At 38.1% G+C, this 14848-nt stretch overlaps 1 protein-coding gene across 3 annotated transcripts in view; it reads left to right on the top strand.

The window, feature by feature from the left end:
- Cdep (Chondrocyte-derived ezrin-like domain containing protein) overlaps nt 1-14848 on the top strand; it is a 36785-nt gene that overhangs the window by 5152 nt on the left and 16785 nt on the right. For 2 of the 3 annotated variants that reach the window (XM_017175701.2, XM_017175703.3), the window contains exons 2-10: nt 2996-3726; nt 11175-11407; nt 11472-11693; nt 11762-12005; nt 12068-12228; nt 12293-12367; nt 14055-14161; nt 14409-14524; nt 14588-14837. In XM_017175701.2, coding sequence (XP_017031190.1) covers nt 3487-3726; nt 11175-11407; nt 11472-11693; nt 11762-12005; nt 12068-12228; nt 12293-12367; nt 14055-14161; nt 14409-14524; nt 14588-14837 — 1648 coding nt within the window. In that variant the 5' untranslated portion in view covers nt 2996-3486. The remainder of the gene's footprint in view (nt 1-2995; nt 3727-11174; nt 11408-11471; nt 11694-11761; nt 12006-12067; nt 12229-12292; nt 12368-14054; nt 14162-14408; nt 14525-14587; nt 14838-14848) is intronic. The other variant, XM_070286279.1, reaches the window with a different exon arrangement.

Raw genomic sequence — 14848 nt, forward strand, 5'->3', positions numbered from 1 at the left:
TGTGCGTTTTATTTTTAAACCACTGAAAAACGTGAAAAAAATGCAAGCGGTGCAAGAGAGACAGAATGGAAAACGATGTACCATGTGGGATGTAAAAGAGATTTTTTCTTCGTCGAAGTTTTAATTTTTCTTTCTTTGGCCCTATACAAACACCCAGCTGCAATTGTTGTTCCTCGGGCTTTGGCCTGCTTTGCATTTGCCTGCCTTATTTTCCAAAGAAATCTTCAAGTGATTCATCTTTTTCTTCGAGAAGGAGTTGGAGGCTTATGGAAGATGCGGGAAATATATTTTAATTGAGATGCGTTTCGGGTATACCAGATACATTAATAAAACCCAGTTCAAGATTTCGAATGTCTTAATTGAAATGGACATGTTTAAAAAGTTTAAAATTTAAATGAAATATGATGAATATGAAAAATGTATAGCTTATTAAAGCAAAATTGTTCTTGAAAATCTAATTGAAACTGTCAATTATTTGTAATAAAGTATATTGGTATACATTTATGCCGATTATGCCTATACAATGTCTTAAGAGACGTAACTAGTATGTATTAAATGTATAAAGAATTCAGTACATTGGGATACACGTCCCAGGATACCCTCTTACTTTAAAATATTCAAAATGGAACCACGCCCCGTTTCTGACCTTATCCAACACACCTAGAATGGCAAGCGAAACTTAATTAATAAACCATGAATTTATGCCACTCGACAGCATATAAAAGTCATAAAACTTTGATGGGTGACGAGCACACACAACTTTTTGGGTCACACACTCTCGCACAATGCATCACATAGATACAGATATGAAGAAGCGAGAAAGATACTTTAACCAGAGGCTTCTGCTTTCTTCTGCTGTACTTAGAAACTTGTTAAACTTTACTTGGCAAACGACAAACTCTTCACGGCTCAACTTTGGCTGCCAGTGATTAAGATGGACAGATTTGCAGCAGATGGGGCGCATTATTCGCCAATTTGAGCCCCGGAATGCAGAGAAGTATGTGGCCAATAAGGCCTGCTAGATGTGGCAAGAATAAACGTATACTTCGCCAAACGGTGCCAAAGCCAAACTTGGCTCATCTAGCGGTACTTTTACCCCATTCTATGACTTGGAGTAACTAGTTGGTGAGACTAGATTGGGAGACAACTTCCATGAGTCGCTGAGCATCATTAATATTGAGTACTCGTACAAGAGATTTCCGCATAAGGTGTTTTATGATTAAGGATCACAAAAGTGGGTCCCCACTGATTGAGAGCAAGTTGTGATGCTGTTATTTATAAACCTAATTCTTTAAATATGGTTTACTTATAATATTCTATAAGTAAAAAGAAAACTCTCAAAGTTTCTAAGTATTCTGAAATAAAGAAAATATAATATAGTTGTCTTGCATTCTTAGGACATTTCATGCTTGAAATATTAATTTATATTTTTTTCTAGTACAAATTTATCTGGAAGCCCTTCGGCACGGTACCATTAATCATTACACAATTAGCAAAGACAAATGGCTCACAAACATGCATTTCTTTCGTAAGCATGTATACACAATGTTCTTTATGAGCACATGCTAATCATTTGAGATATTTATGACAAAACGTGACTTATGCAAACCGTGAAGCCAAACAAACTGCTTCAGTTTTTAGACATGGCACAAACACATAACATATGAGAAAGGGTTCATAGAGAAAAAAAGATATAGTTAAGTTACAGCAATGGGCGGACTGCCCGAAAAGTCTGCGGTTCATTGAACGCTGTCGGGTATCGTTATCAAGCCAAGGCATATGCTTTATAGTGTCTCCTTCAACCTGCCTATATGCATACAAGAGACTCGTATCGCATCGTAAATTCACACATTTCACGCCCCATTCAACCTCATGGATGGGGCTGGCATCCTGTATCTCGCAAATTGACAGCCAGCCGGCCACGTTCGTATTCAAATTTACGAGCCAAGACATAAATAAATGCTTCTTTGCGGACGGCAGTCTCTTCATAATTTTGTTCATATTTTATTATTATTTTTTCTGCCTATCTTCTATGGCCTGCCCACAGCATAATTGGCGCCAAACTTCTTTTTTTCTCTTTCTATTTATTTCGATGTAGGTTGGCGATGACTTCAAGCTTTGGAGTTTTACTTCTTTTATTTTTTTGTTGTTGTTTTGAGCGTGGGCTATCCACGTGGGTTGGCTTTTCGGGGCCTGGGGCCCGTCAAACTTGATCGGCCAAGACAAGCGGCAACCCAGAAATAAGAAGCAGAAAAGTAGTCCCATTTGATTTGCCGCCTTTTCCCCCAAAAGACATTTCTCTTGTTTATATCCCGTGGGTCGATTTTGATAAGCTTATTTATTTTCACAGGTGCCTCACTAATTTCTTCCTCCCATTTCCCAATGTTAGTCGCTTTCGGCTTCGATTTTTTATGAGTTTATAATGGTTTAAATAATTTCCAGTCAGTCAGTCATTTATTTGGGTCATTGTTTGGGCTTTAATTTTTAATGGAGAGAAAGACAGGGATTGCCGCCCACTGCTATTGTGTCATTTATTATTTCAAGTCTGAAGAATAGTTTCAAAGTGCCCGATAAATGTCTTGGTTGCTATGCGCCATTGATTTTGATTTCTAAGGAGGTGGTGGGAATACACCAGAATGTTATGGGTTAATGTTACGCAACGTAATGAAGGAGTATATTCCACCCTGGTCTTGATTAGTATCCACAGCCGAGTCAATCTAGTCTTTTTTTGTCAGTATCCTCATATGCAAAATAGTATATATTAACAGCAATTGTGTGCTTTTTTCTCAGGCTTATTTAATTTAAAACGTTTTGGTTACATCGTCAATAAAACAAATTTTGGAAACACCGTCTTCTTGAACTACTTTTGATTTACAAGTAACTTAAAAACACTTATATTCTAGTTCACAAGTTCATCCCAATATTTCCCATCCATTAATTTTGTAAGCACTTATGATTATGCCTAACATGGAGTTTTCTTACTCTTCTTTTTTAGGAAAACGATGCCAAAACCAAAGGAACTATGATGAGGAAACCGAATGCCACACATGCTTGTTGTTAATGTTAATGTGCCCAGCAAAATTTCAAAACTGAACAAATAAATTTAGCCAAACCAGTGGGAAATATGCCAGAAGCGCTCAAGATCCGACTTAGGAACTCAAGAGGAACGATTGGAACCTAGGAGCCATCGGAGCAAATGTGAAACACATGTGCGTACGTGCGTGTGTGGAGTTGCAGCTTCCAGTTTTCGTTATTGTTCTTTTCTGGCAACGAATTGAAATTGAATTAAGCACTCGCACAGACAATAGGGGAAATAAACGAAACAGCTGAGCAATTCAATTAACGAGAAAACGAAACGAACCCAGACCATTCCAAGTTAAAGCATTTAACACAAGCCTCAACGAAGACAACAGAGCTACAAGACAGGAGCTAGATCGATCTATTCCAGATCCTTAGCAAGTCCCAACCAAGATTCTCGTCTACAAGATGTCCTTGGCCGACATGGGCACAGCAACGCGATCCGCCGGCGGCGGAGGAGGCGGGCGTCACTATGACCTGGCCACCGGCGGCGGCGGTGGAGGTCTGCCCGGCGGCCGTATGACTCACTCACTCAGTACTCCATCAGGAGTAGATGGCACGCCTTCAACGCCCAGACACCGTGGCGGAAAGAAGCTGACCGTTCGTATTCAGATGCTAGACGATTCTATTACCATGTTCCAAGTCCAGGTAAGATTTAATTTAAGAACCAAAACGATTGGTTTGAAGCCCTTAAGGGAGATGTTCTCTTAAAGTCCATTGGCCATTGGAATATAGTTTTAGTATTTACTTCATTCAGCGTTGAAATGAAATGTTGAAACCCTCCATTTATCAGCAACTTTTCCAATAATTGTTTACCTTTAGTATGATCTTGGTATGGCTGTACGAATTCCCATATTTTAATTAAAGTACACTAGAATTTTCAAGGGCGGATTAGTATCGACTACTAGGCTAGATTAATTGATTCTCAAGGCGTTGATGTAACGCAAATTTTCTAGACAACAATAGGAAAAGATTTCCAAAGCATATAAAATTATAAAATTGGAATGACTTTTAATACAACCTGAATTATTTTTATTTCAGAACAAGGTTGTAGTAAATGTATAAAAATAAATAAATTTAAAATAAATTAAACAAAAATTCCCTAAACCTATGCATTTTCTGGCACCCAGCTCCATTTTGAAGATCCCTTCCCAGGAAGCACCTGCTGAAACGGAAGTCATTCGTTAAATAAGAATTGCATAAATGCATAATCTCCAATGTGTACACAACTTCGTATGCATGTGGAGCACTGCCTCGAACCAAACCATTTCACGTGCAAATGGAAAAATATATGAGAAGCTACTTTTAATTAAATGTAGACTCAAAACAGCCGGAGCAAAAGGTCGGAAAGGAGAAGGGAGGGCGTAGGGATATATGCGACAAGAGGTCTTAAGTTTTCGGTAGGCGTGGCACTCGGTTTGTTTGGCATGGGGCCAGCAAACGGAAATTCTTTCACTGCGTTTCCCCTGGCACACAGGCTGAAATCAACAGCGATAGTGGGCAGGGGGAGTGGTACAGTGCAGATGCAGTACATCCGTTCTCTGGTCCATGGATCCCGCTCCCCATCCACTCTCCAAATAAAACATGGCCAACTCAACAGCTTGGCATAGATTTCGTGGGGTGTTTTTTTATTTTGGTTGGATGCTGCACTGGGGTCTACGAACTGTTGTCTATTGCTGCTGTTCATGTCTGAGTGTTGACCGCAAATCGCATTAATTCAAACTGAATTGGCCTAAAAATACTCTTGGCTTACTTCTTTAGCTTCCTCTTGTTTTACTGCCTGTTGTAGGACTTCGTCTTTGCCCTGTTGTTTTGAACCCTGTGTTGGTTAATGGATTTTTTCGTAGTATGCTCGGCATGTTCATGTAGTTCGTGTTCCTTGCGCCACTTCCTGGCAACATTAGCCTCAGCCTACTAAGTGGCCACGCCCAAAAGCGTACACTACAAAATCACAGCAGAATTTGTCTTTTAAAAAAATTTGAGTTATCCTGATGCTACAAGTATACAACTTTTAAGTTACTGCGTCAGTCAATCCACATTTAAAATTAATAGAGATTACTTAATATTAAATGACTAATGTGAACAATTTTATGAATATTTCAATAGAAAGTCATATGTATTTTTAAACTAAGCATATTATGTTGAGATAAATTTGAAATAAATTGCTATTTAGTAAATATCTTTCAGTTAAATCGTTCAGTAGATGAAAGATTCAAATAGAAACGGACCATTTTAAAGGCAGTTAAATTCTCAATCAAAGCAACATCACGTTTTTAATTTTGCAACCACTTATATGTTTTTAAACTAAGCTTTTTGAGTGTAACTTCCAGCCTACCAAAACGGTAGACACATTTCAAAGGCTTCAACAGGCGAGCAAGAGAGCCACGAGAAGTGGAAATGTTTCAGGGCAGCAACAAAATGGATTCCATTGTTTGGGTGGTTTTCGGTTAGGGTTGCCAGTGGAGTGGGTTGGGGGTTGTGGTTTTAGACTGGGGAGTTGGGTTTAGCAATAGCTACCGGGTATTGTCGTAGTCTTTGTTGTTGGGTCTCTGGCCTGACCTTTTCGTGAACCAGTGGCACTTGAGGCGGTACCCCGGCTTGCTAAATGTTGTAAAGTGCTCCGCACAAAACTATTTTTATGCGAGTTTATGCCACTCTCTGTCTGCGTTCCTCTGGTGGCATTTTTCCCTTTTGCATTTGCCCAAGGCAAACTCGACAGTTTATCCCAAAACATGATGTTGTGGAAGTTCTGATGCTTTTCGTTTACTCGTTGAGTGTTCTAAATGTTGGATTTTCAAAGGCTTAAAGAGTTTAAGTATGAAAAAAGCAAGCAATTGGGTTTATTATTTCTCGTAAAATTTGGATTCAATAATGCAGAAGCTCTATAGTCATTTATTGTCCTATTTTTAAGTTTAAATTTTAGTTTTGGTGAATATAGAGTATACCAAAAGTCTACCTTTAGCAGTATCGCATTTTCCTTGCCACATTAAAAATTCAATCATGTTACAATTTTTGCTGCGCACAGAAATTCTCTTATAGCGCTGCGTATACGTAACACACTCGTACTATATATTGACATGGTTGCATTTTTTAAAAATAGAAGCCTTGTGGCGGCACCCAACCCTCTTTAGATTCGTTTTACCAACAACAGGACTGCTTTTGCTAGTCTCCATGCTTGTGTGCTGGACCCTGACTAGAAACGAATATTGTTGCATGGTCGGTCAACTGCATTATTAATCAAGGCTTCTAATGGATTTTGTGGCTTGTAAACGATAATACGGTTGTGAATGGCAATGAGAATGTGGAACGACATGAAACTGACGAGGATGTGGTAAAGGCTGTGGCTTGCGGCCACGTCCTGACCAAAACGAATGGAATTTCTAGCCAAATCTCTCATATGTGAAGCCTGCCGAAGAAGAATTTCACCTGCCGAAATGCTTGCATTGAAATATTTTTCTGGCCCAGAGAGCCCGGAGAATGTAGAGCAGTTGGCGGTGCACTTAGCAAATCTATGCTTTTGGTCTCGGTTGGGAATGTTTTGGCTTTTATGCTACTCTCGAGAATTTCGATGTTGACGCCATTTCATTTATTTATCAAACAAAAATGTTTTTATTTATATTTGTGGGTTTTGCCTTTGTGCGTTTTTCCTTGAGCACCAACAATATTAAAAGCTTATCTCGATGTGTTGAGCGAATTTTGCTGATAATGCAGAATAATGGAAGTCCATTTTGGACCTGTATAAAGTCATGACGCCAACAAAAAGTATTTATGGGTTTTATAGATTATACAAGTTGGAGAGGGGAATGCGAAAAGGGCACATTAATAAAAAAAAAAACGTTGAATAAATCAAAAAAGCTGTTTATATCAAACTCAAGGTCAATAAAACTGAAAAATTGTTCTGTATTTTTTAATATTATTTATTTTTTATCGTTAAACAATTCGAGATTACATGAATAAATTTTAAATTATTTTCAAGTCCATAGAAAGTTACTATTTTCTGCCGATTAGTCTACTCGAAATTCTATTCTGTTTAATTAACGAACAATTCTACTAACTTCAACAAACTTCTATGTCGTTTATCACTATTAAAAGTGTCACAACAGGCGCTTCCTTTACCACAGCAAATAACTTTATATGCGATTTCCTGCAAAGACCCTAGAAACAATTTCCCCTTTGTCAAACATATTGCTTTAGAAACTTGAGTTATTAAACTCTCCTTTTGCGAAATTCTTAACTTTTCTGTGCAAAGTTTGCCAATAGTTGGGAGTCTAGGCCAACCCGCAGATTTGGCATCTATACCAATGGGGTTAACTGAGGCCATTCGATAGGCAAGGACAATGTATGTGGAACGAGATGAGAGCAGACACCCGCATACGTGCCCCTTCATCGTCTTTTTGTTGTAGTACCTTCCTCCTGCCAACACTTTTTCTACACTATAAATATAGGTTCTAGCTTATAGAATTTTTTATATAGAATTTATAAGTTCGAGTTCAGCTATAAGCTTTTTATAGTACGTTATTATACCCTTGCGGGGTATTATAATTTTAGTCTGAAGTACAAAACGCAGTGAAGGAATTTCCACCCTATATATCAAATGACTGCCTTGGGAACGATCTTTAAGGGGGGACATCTGAGTACCTTTTTTTCAAAATTGAAATTTTTTTTTTTGCTTAAAAAATACTTTAGGGTCTTAAAAATAACATATCTAAAGATAGAGTCCGGCAAAAGTTTCTAAGTGTCGAAATTTTCCATTCTGCGGCGATGCCTCACATGTAATCATATACGATTTTAAAACTTTAAACGCCACTTTTTTTGAGTTGGCCGGAAACCTAACTCGAACAAATCTTAACCGATCGATCTGAAATTTTGACAGTATATTCAAAATACCTATGGCTATCGACACACGTAGGATTTTTTTTTTTTTTGCTTACTTTTTTTTATCAACAATTTTGTGACGTTTTTTTCTCATGAAAATTGAAAATTTTATTTAATCACTCACCATTTTGCTAAAAATCAAAATATCGAAAAAATCCTACGTGTGTCGATAGCGGTTGAGATAAAGAATATAACTAAATTTGATTTTTTGTTCTTGATCAAAAATTAAGGACGTTAGGTTTCCGGCCATGGACCCCTTTCAAAAAAATAGGGCCTACGAAGAAATGCTGCACAGCCGCCATTTTGTTTTCGATTTATTCCAAAAAAATGTATTTTGTACTTCACATATAACATTATCAAACCTAATTAAAAATTTTTCGATTTGCTTTTTCATTTGGCCAAAAAAAATTCTTGAAAATCGGTTTTTTTTTGGCCAGTTACTCAGATGTCCCCCCTTAAATGTATAGAAAAATTTTTAAATGTGAAAGTAAAATGTATGTTTTTTAACATAGAACAAGTGACTATTTAATACGATTATAAAAATGTTTTTTATAATATTTTTAAAATTTATAGGTGGTTAAAAAAAGCAATTAATTTCTATTTACACATTTTTTTGAGAAATCAAGATTTACTACAAAATCTTAGTTTTTCTAAGTTTCTCAAAATTTGTATAGTGTAGATACAACACCTGCCTGCAGGTGGCTTTTATGCAATGGCTAATGCTCTTGTGCCGCGTTCGTCTCTTGATGACGACAAATTGAACAACCGACAATTGTGGGCCAACTTTTCACAGCTGCGCTTGGGGGAGGTTGGAAAAAGGGTAAAGTGGGTTGTTTGCATTGAAAAGCTTCCTGTCGTTTTGCCATTTCCGTTCTCGCCGCCTGCAGAAGTCGCCAAAGTTAATTGGTTTGTTTTGTAGTTGGAGAAGATCCGAGAATTGGCCTAAAAAGATAAATGGCTGTGGCATCAAGCCGTTCCCAATGAATGGCCAGCCTACATTCATATATATGCGTGTATGCCCCTGTGCTAGGGCCAGGAAAATGTCAGAGCTTGGGCGTGGCCGTAGCCTCATTGTGGCTCCTGGCTCCTGGCTGGAAAAACAGCAAACAATGGCGATGCAGTCGCGACAAAAAGGAGAGAAAGCAGGACATTCCCTGGAGAATTCTGGGCCCACATCCATCTCGCCTCTCTCTCTCTTATGCCCCTCTTGTTTGCCAAATTAATTAAAGTATCCTAGAATGGGGACAACAATTGTTTCAAAAATTGTGTAAATCACATTTTGGTTGACAATTAGTTGGGAAAATTTTGCAATTCTATATATTTCTATTTTTCCCATTCTTTTTGAGCCTGCAAATTGCATTTGTGACTAGAGGCAAGTGATGAAAATTGCATTAACAGGGATGAAACAAAGTTTTCATTGGGTTTTGCCACCGGGGACTTGGTCGAGTTCTGATTGCGAAAATTAAATGAAAATTTAATTGTGGCTGCTATGGTGGGGCATCAATTTCGTTCTTGTTGATCTTTGAGGTTTAATTTTCTCGGAAATACGTCATGTGGTTTTGGGTTTTTGGTTTCGCATTATATTTTTCGTATGTGTTTTTATTACCATTGAAATAAATTAACCTAACTAAATTGTAGATACGTTTTTTTTAATACGGTTTCCTATTTTGAATAGATATATTACGATACCAGAGTAATTTCATATCCAATGCTTGAAAAGTTTCCTCTGTTGCTCTGATTGTTTTTGTTTATGTTTATCTTGGCTATCGAATTTTCAACGGAAACTGAAAACATCGGCATACGGCTCGTTTTTATCGGCCAAGACCCTTTATCTTTATTTACGCTGCTGTCCAGCCACGCCCAATTTTATTCGATTTATGCGTTGAAAAGCCGCAAAAAAATTTTGGATGACAGCCAACGAATCCTTTGCTTTTTAGATCGCAGCTTACATACAATTTGGGGCATAAAATATTCAAATATCACACACGGAGGGGTTTAATAACATTTTGGCACGCCTTGCGAAACATTTCACACCCTGATAGATTGTTGCCCGCTTTTATGGGGCTGGCAACAGAATCGAAATGACAAAGCACTCTGCCTGATTGGTTGCTGCCGCGATGCGAATCCCTGTATTTGCCAAATGCTGAAACATCTGGCAGGGACTACTCCTTGATCCCAAATTAATATATGCCAGGAGGAGCAAGGAGCAGAAACACACATGCGGCCTGTCGGGATTAGCAAATTGAATTGAAATCGTAATAGGTGCGATTCCTAGGGTCGTGTGTGCCGGATTTAATAGGTTTTCGGAATCTTCTGGGCCATTAATATTTGTTTGACTAATTTGCTAATTGTTGAAAGCCATTTAGGAGTGGCTTACAATGATGATGATTCCATTTAAGTAATTTGTTATCCTGTTAGTATCGACAAGGTCTAAGATTAGCAACTGAAGACATTTATTAAGTTTAAGCTCTGAATGTGTGTCATTACATAATTGCAAACAAACAACAACATTTATTTTGATTGCTTACAAATTTGTAAATATTTTTGAATTCCCCTATCATTTTCCAAAGTGACCCAAAACATCTTTGATTTATAGAATTTCCCTCTTAGTTTTCGCTCACTTTGCCAGTGAAACTGAATTTTTATATAACTTAATTGCAGCCCGAGACAAACTGGCCTAGTTTAGTTAGAGACCGGGCGTCAACTCAATTGAAATTTATTCAAATGCAATCAGACGCAACGCCCACAAAGCATTTGGCGTGTGGCGTCATCCGGGATGAGCTGCAAAACTGCACGCTGGATTAGATTTTAACGAGCTCAACAAGTTCGGACATCTTAAGAGCATCTCGGACTTTTCTTAAGAACTTAGCGTTTCCCTCTCCTTCACCGTAAACCACACTATTTTATTATAAGGACGCCCCAATGCCCCAATTGGAAGTGCAATTTATTTGGGCCTTAAAAAGCCAAGTTTATATAATTACTGAAATGGCCTTGGAAAACTGCTTAAGAACTAAAGTCTATTTATTGTTGAAAGTTTTTAGAGTCAGTTTATTGTATGTATTAAGATTTCAAGAATTAAGCCACGACTAGTGTTATGTTTTTAAGTAGTTAGAAACAAAAAGATAGCAAGAAAAGTGTTATTTTTGACTCCACCGTGTTACCCAAAGATAATCATTTCGCTGCCCTTTCCTTATTAATTTATTCCAAATATTTTTTTTTAGGCTAAAGCCCTGGGACGTGTCCTATTCGAGCAAGTTTGTCGGCAGCTCAATTTACTTGAGGCCGATTACTTCGGCTTGGAATACCAGGAGGTATCCACACACACCAAATACTGGCTGGATCTAGAGAAGCCGATGAATCGCCAGGTGGGCCTCTCACTCATCGATCCAGTGCTGCGCTTTTGCATTAAGTTTTATACACCGGATCCGGCCCAGCTGGAAGAGGAGTATACAAGGTTAGTGCATGACCCTAACAATCGTTATATATTATTTCAATAAATATATTTTATTCCATTCTAGATATCTATTTTGCCTGCAAATCAAACGAGATTTGGCCACTGGCAGTTTGCAGTGTAACGACAATACGGCTGCACTGATGGCCAGTTACATTGTGCAGGCCTCTTGTGGTGACTTTGTGCCCGAGGATTATCCTGACCACACGTATCTGTCGTCGTATCGGTTTGTGCCACACCAGGATGCCACCATGCAGCGCAAGATCATGGAGAACCACAAGAAGCATGTGTAAGTGAATCGTTGTGTTACTTAGCGCCTAAATCCTTATTATTTTATTTATTTCCTTGTTTATTCAGTGGCCAATCACCGGCAGAGGCAGACCTTAACCTCTTGGAGACGGCACGACGGTGTGAGCTTTATGGCATGAAGATGCACCCAGCCAAGGATGTAGAGGGAGTGCCGCTGAATCTAGCTGTTGCCCATATGGGCATCACAGTCTTCCAAAACATCACGCGTATCAATACCTTCTCCTGGGCCAAGATACGCAAGATTTCCTTCAAGCGCAAGCGCTTTCTGGTCAAACTGCATCCCGAGGGCTACGTAAGAGACTACTGAATACACAGTAAGATGAGTAAGAAACTTACGATAATATTTTCTTTTAGGGCTATTACAAAGACACCGTAGAGTTCTTCTTCGAGGGTCGCAATGAGTGCAAAAACTTCTGGAAGAAATGCGTAGAGAACCATGGATTCTTTCGCTGCACGACCGTGCAAAATACGCCGAGGCGCAAAACCCGTGTACTGTCGCGTGGCAGCTCATTCCGGTAATCTTATAAGTTTTTAACCTTATTTAATTTACTTACTTGATGCTTTTTCTTCATATTCCAGCTATAGCGGCAAAACGCAGAAGCAGATTATTGAGTTTGTCCGCGAGAATTATGTGAAACGTCAAAACTTCCAAAGGTTAGTAGCGGATTATGCAAAAATTGCTTCTTTGTATAATCCGAGATTTAAACAGAAATTAAATGCTTTTACCAATACTCGTGTTTATTTTTTAGTAATACAAATTTTCTCTCAAAAAAGTTTTATGGATTTCCCTCGGAATTTTTCATTTTACTTACTTTTGTTGTTTGGAAAAGGAACTTATAAGGCTTTTGCTTTTGCAGCTTGTATTTCCTTAACTGAAACTAAAATCAAATTAAGTTATATTGTGAGAAATTCATATAAAATATATTATATATTCATATATTAATATTTTTAAGCAAATACAAATAATATTTATTCATCAGCCTTCATTGCCAAGCATCAATTCTTCGTTTTCATCTAACTCGACTCGTTTGTTTGATCGTTGTTTCTTTACACATTTTCCATTTTGTTGTTTATTTTCAAAGAAACTTTTTTATACTTACGTACTACCCAACCCAACTGAAACAAATATCCCAAAAAACACACAACATGCTAACAGAAAATAACCATGACACGGTAGAGGTGAAGCGCCTTAGAAAAGAGAAGAGGATGTTAAAAACCAATTGGTACAAAACAGTAACTGAAACAACAAAGAAAAGCACAAAAACTAAAAATCCTTAAATAAAAATTACAAGAAAAAAAAATTAATCTAGTCAAATGTACAGCAAATAATGACAACCATTTTTTATCACTAATGATTTAAAATTATATACATTTTTAGATTTCCTTTAATGATTTTTCTCACTAACCAACGTGGGTGCGTGTACATATGAGAGCGTTTGATTGTTCTTCTTTTTTTACTTTTGTTAATGTAAAAAAAAAAAAAATACATAAATTAAAGTAGAATTAACAACAATCCAATTGGCCAACCAACCTTTATGTGTAACATACTCGATAGCGTTCTGATTTGTGTTTTACCATTCATCTGAAGCACCCTACCCCGCTGTGACTTTCATAAATATATTTAAATCATTGCGAATCATCGTTTGAGGGGACATGCATATCTCATCCCTGGTTTGCCTTGCACTTAAGAGTTATACTTAAAAATAATCATTAAATGGTAATTTACCCAAAAAGTTGCTTTTATCGTATGTTCTTTGTGTGTGTTCCGCATAGACTGTAAGCCAGCTAATCTCACGTTAGTTAACCCTTCTAATTGCTCCCACTAAATGTATAGTTATAGACTAGAACTCCCCATAGAACTAGTAATATGAAGCATTCGAAGCAACCTACCATTTCAAGCCCCAAATAACATTTATATGTAAATGTTTTGGGAGAATCCGTTTCATAAGTCCACGCCCCCTTTAGTTGACTATGATAATGGATATTTGTTGTGTTATATTCATTGTTTTCTAGTTGTTTACTAACCAACTTTTACAACTATTACACTTTATGTTTCCTTTCGTTATACTTTCTTCTGAAATGACTTCGCTATCTTAAGCAAAGATCCGTATTGAAAATCCAAATGGAAAACTCAAAACTCAACTGTGCTAAACTAACTAAACTCTCTAAAACTAAACTAAACCCTAAAGCTAACGCTGAACTAAATCCTAAGAGACAAACCCAAAACTAAAATAAATAAAAACACTTAATAAACAAAAATAAAAAATGAAAAAAAAAAACAAAAAAATGAGCATGTGAAAATATAAAACGTGGTATCCTCTTGTCTTTTCTTTTGCTGCAGGTCTCAGTCATTCCGGCAAGGGCCACTGAATGCTAGTAGCCGAAGTCAATCGCATACGTATGTGAATTCCAGCATTTCAGCCAATCCCCTACTCCCAATTGACACTGGTTTGTATTTTATTTCGTTACCCATTTATGATGAATATGTGCATTCGATTCGATTTCATTTGGTTCGTTCGTCTTGATTTGATTTTGAGTTATCGAGCTTCATTTGCTAGCTGACGATGATGAATGAATGGGAATGAATGTCTAGTCGAGTCGAGTTATTGCTAGTCTCTCCAAGTAGTGTATGCGCTATGATTTGTAATGGTTTTATGCTTTTAATTTCGCATTGCCTCCCGAATGCATCCTGCAGCGGCATGGGACTATCGCAATCAATGCAGCGACTCGATGACCCCTTCTCTGACGAAGAAGGCAGCGGATACCTTGGATCGCCGACGCGACAATCCTATCGACCACATGCGTTCTCAAGTGAGTTGTTGTTTTCTTTTAAGTGCCTATATCAAAATAACACTTCTAAACTATTTCCGATAGGTCACAGCAGCCCAGGTGGAGATCTATCAGACGAAGAACTATGCAGCGGACTCGCCAACCTCCCAGGAGGAAGCGGCATGCTCGGCGGCGGAACGGCAACACCACTCGGCAGTGGCTATGGACCAAATGAATTCGAACCGCTCGCTTTCACCTCAGGGTCCGCAGTCGTGGACTTCGCCCAGCCACAGCAGCAGCCACCAACAGCGCGCTCCCGATCAGGCTCGTGTGCATCCAGGCGATCACAATTTAGGTGAGTCTTCC

This window comes from Drosophila kikkawai, chromosome 3R (assembly GCF_030179895.1).
Source record: "Drosophila kikkawai strain 14028-0561.14 chromosome 3R, DkikHiC1v2, whole genome shotgun sequence".
Classification (NCBI taxonomy): Eukaryota; Metazoa; Arthropoda; class Insecta; order Diptera; family Drosophilidae; genus Drosophila; species Drosophila kikkawai.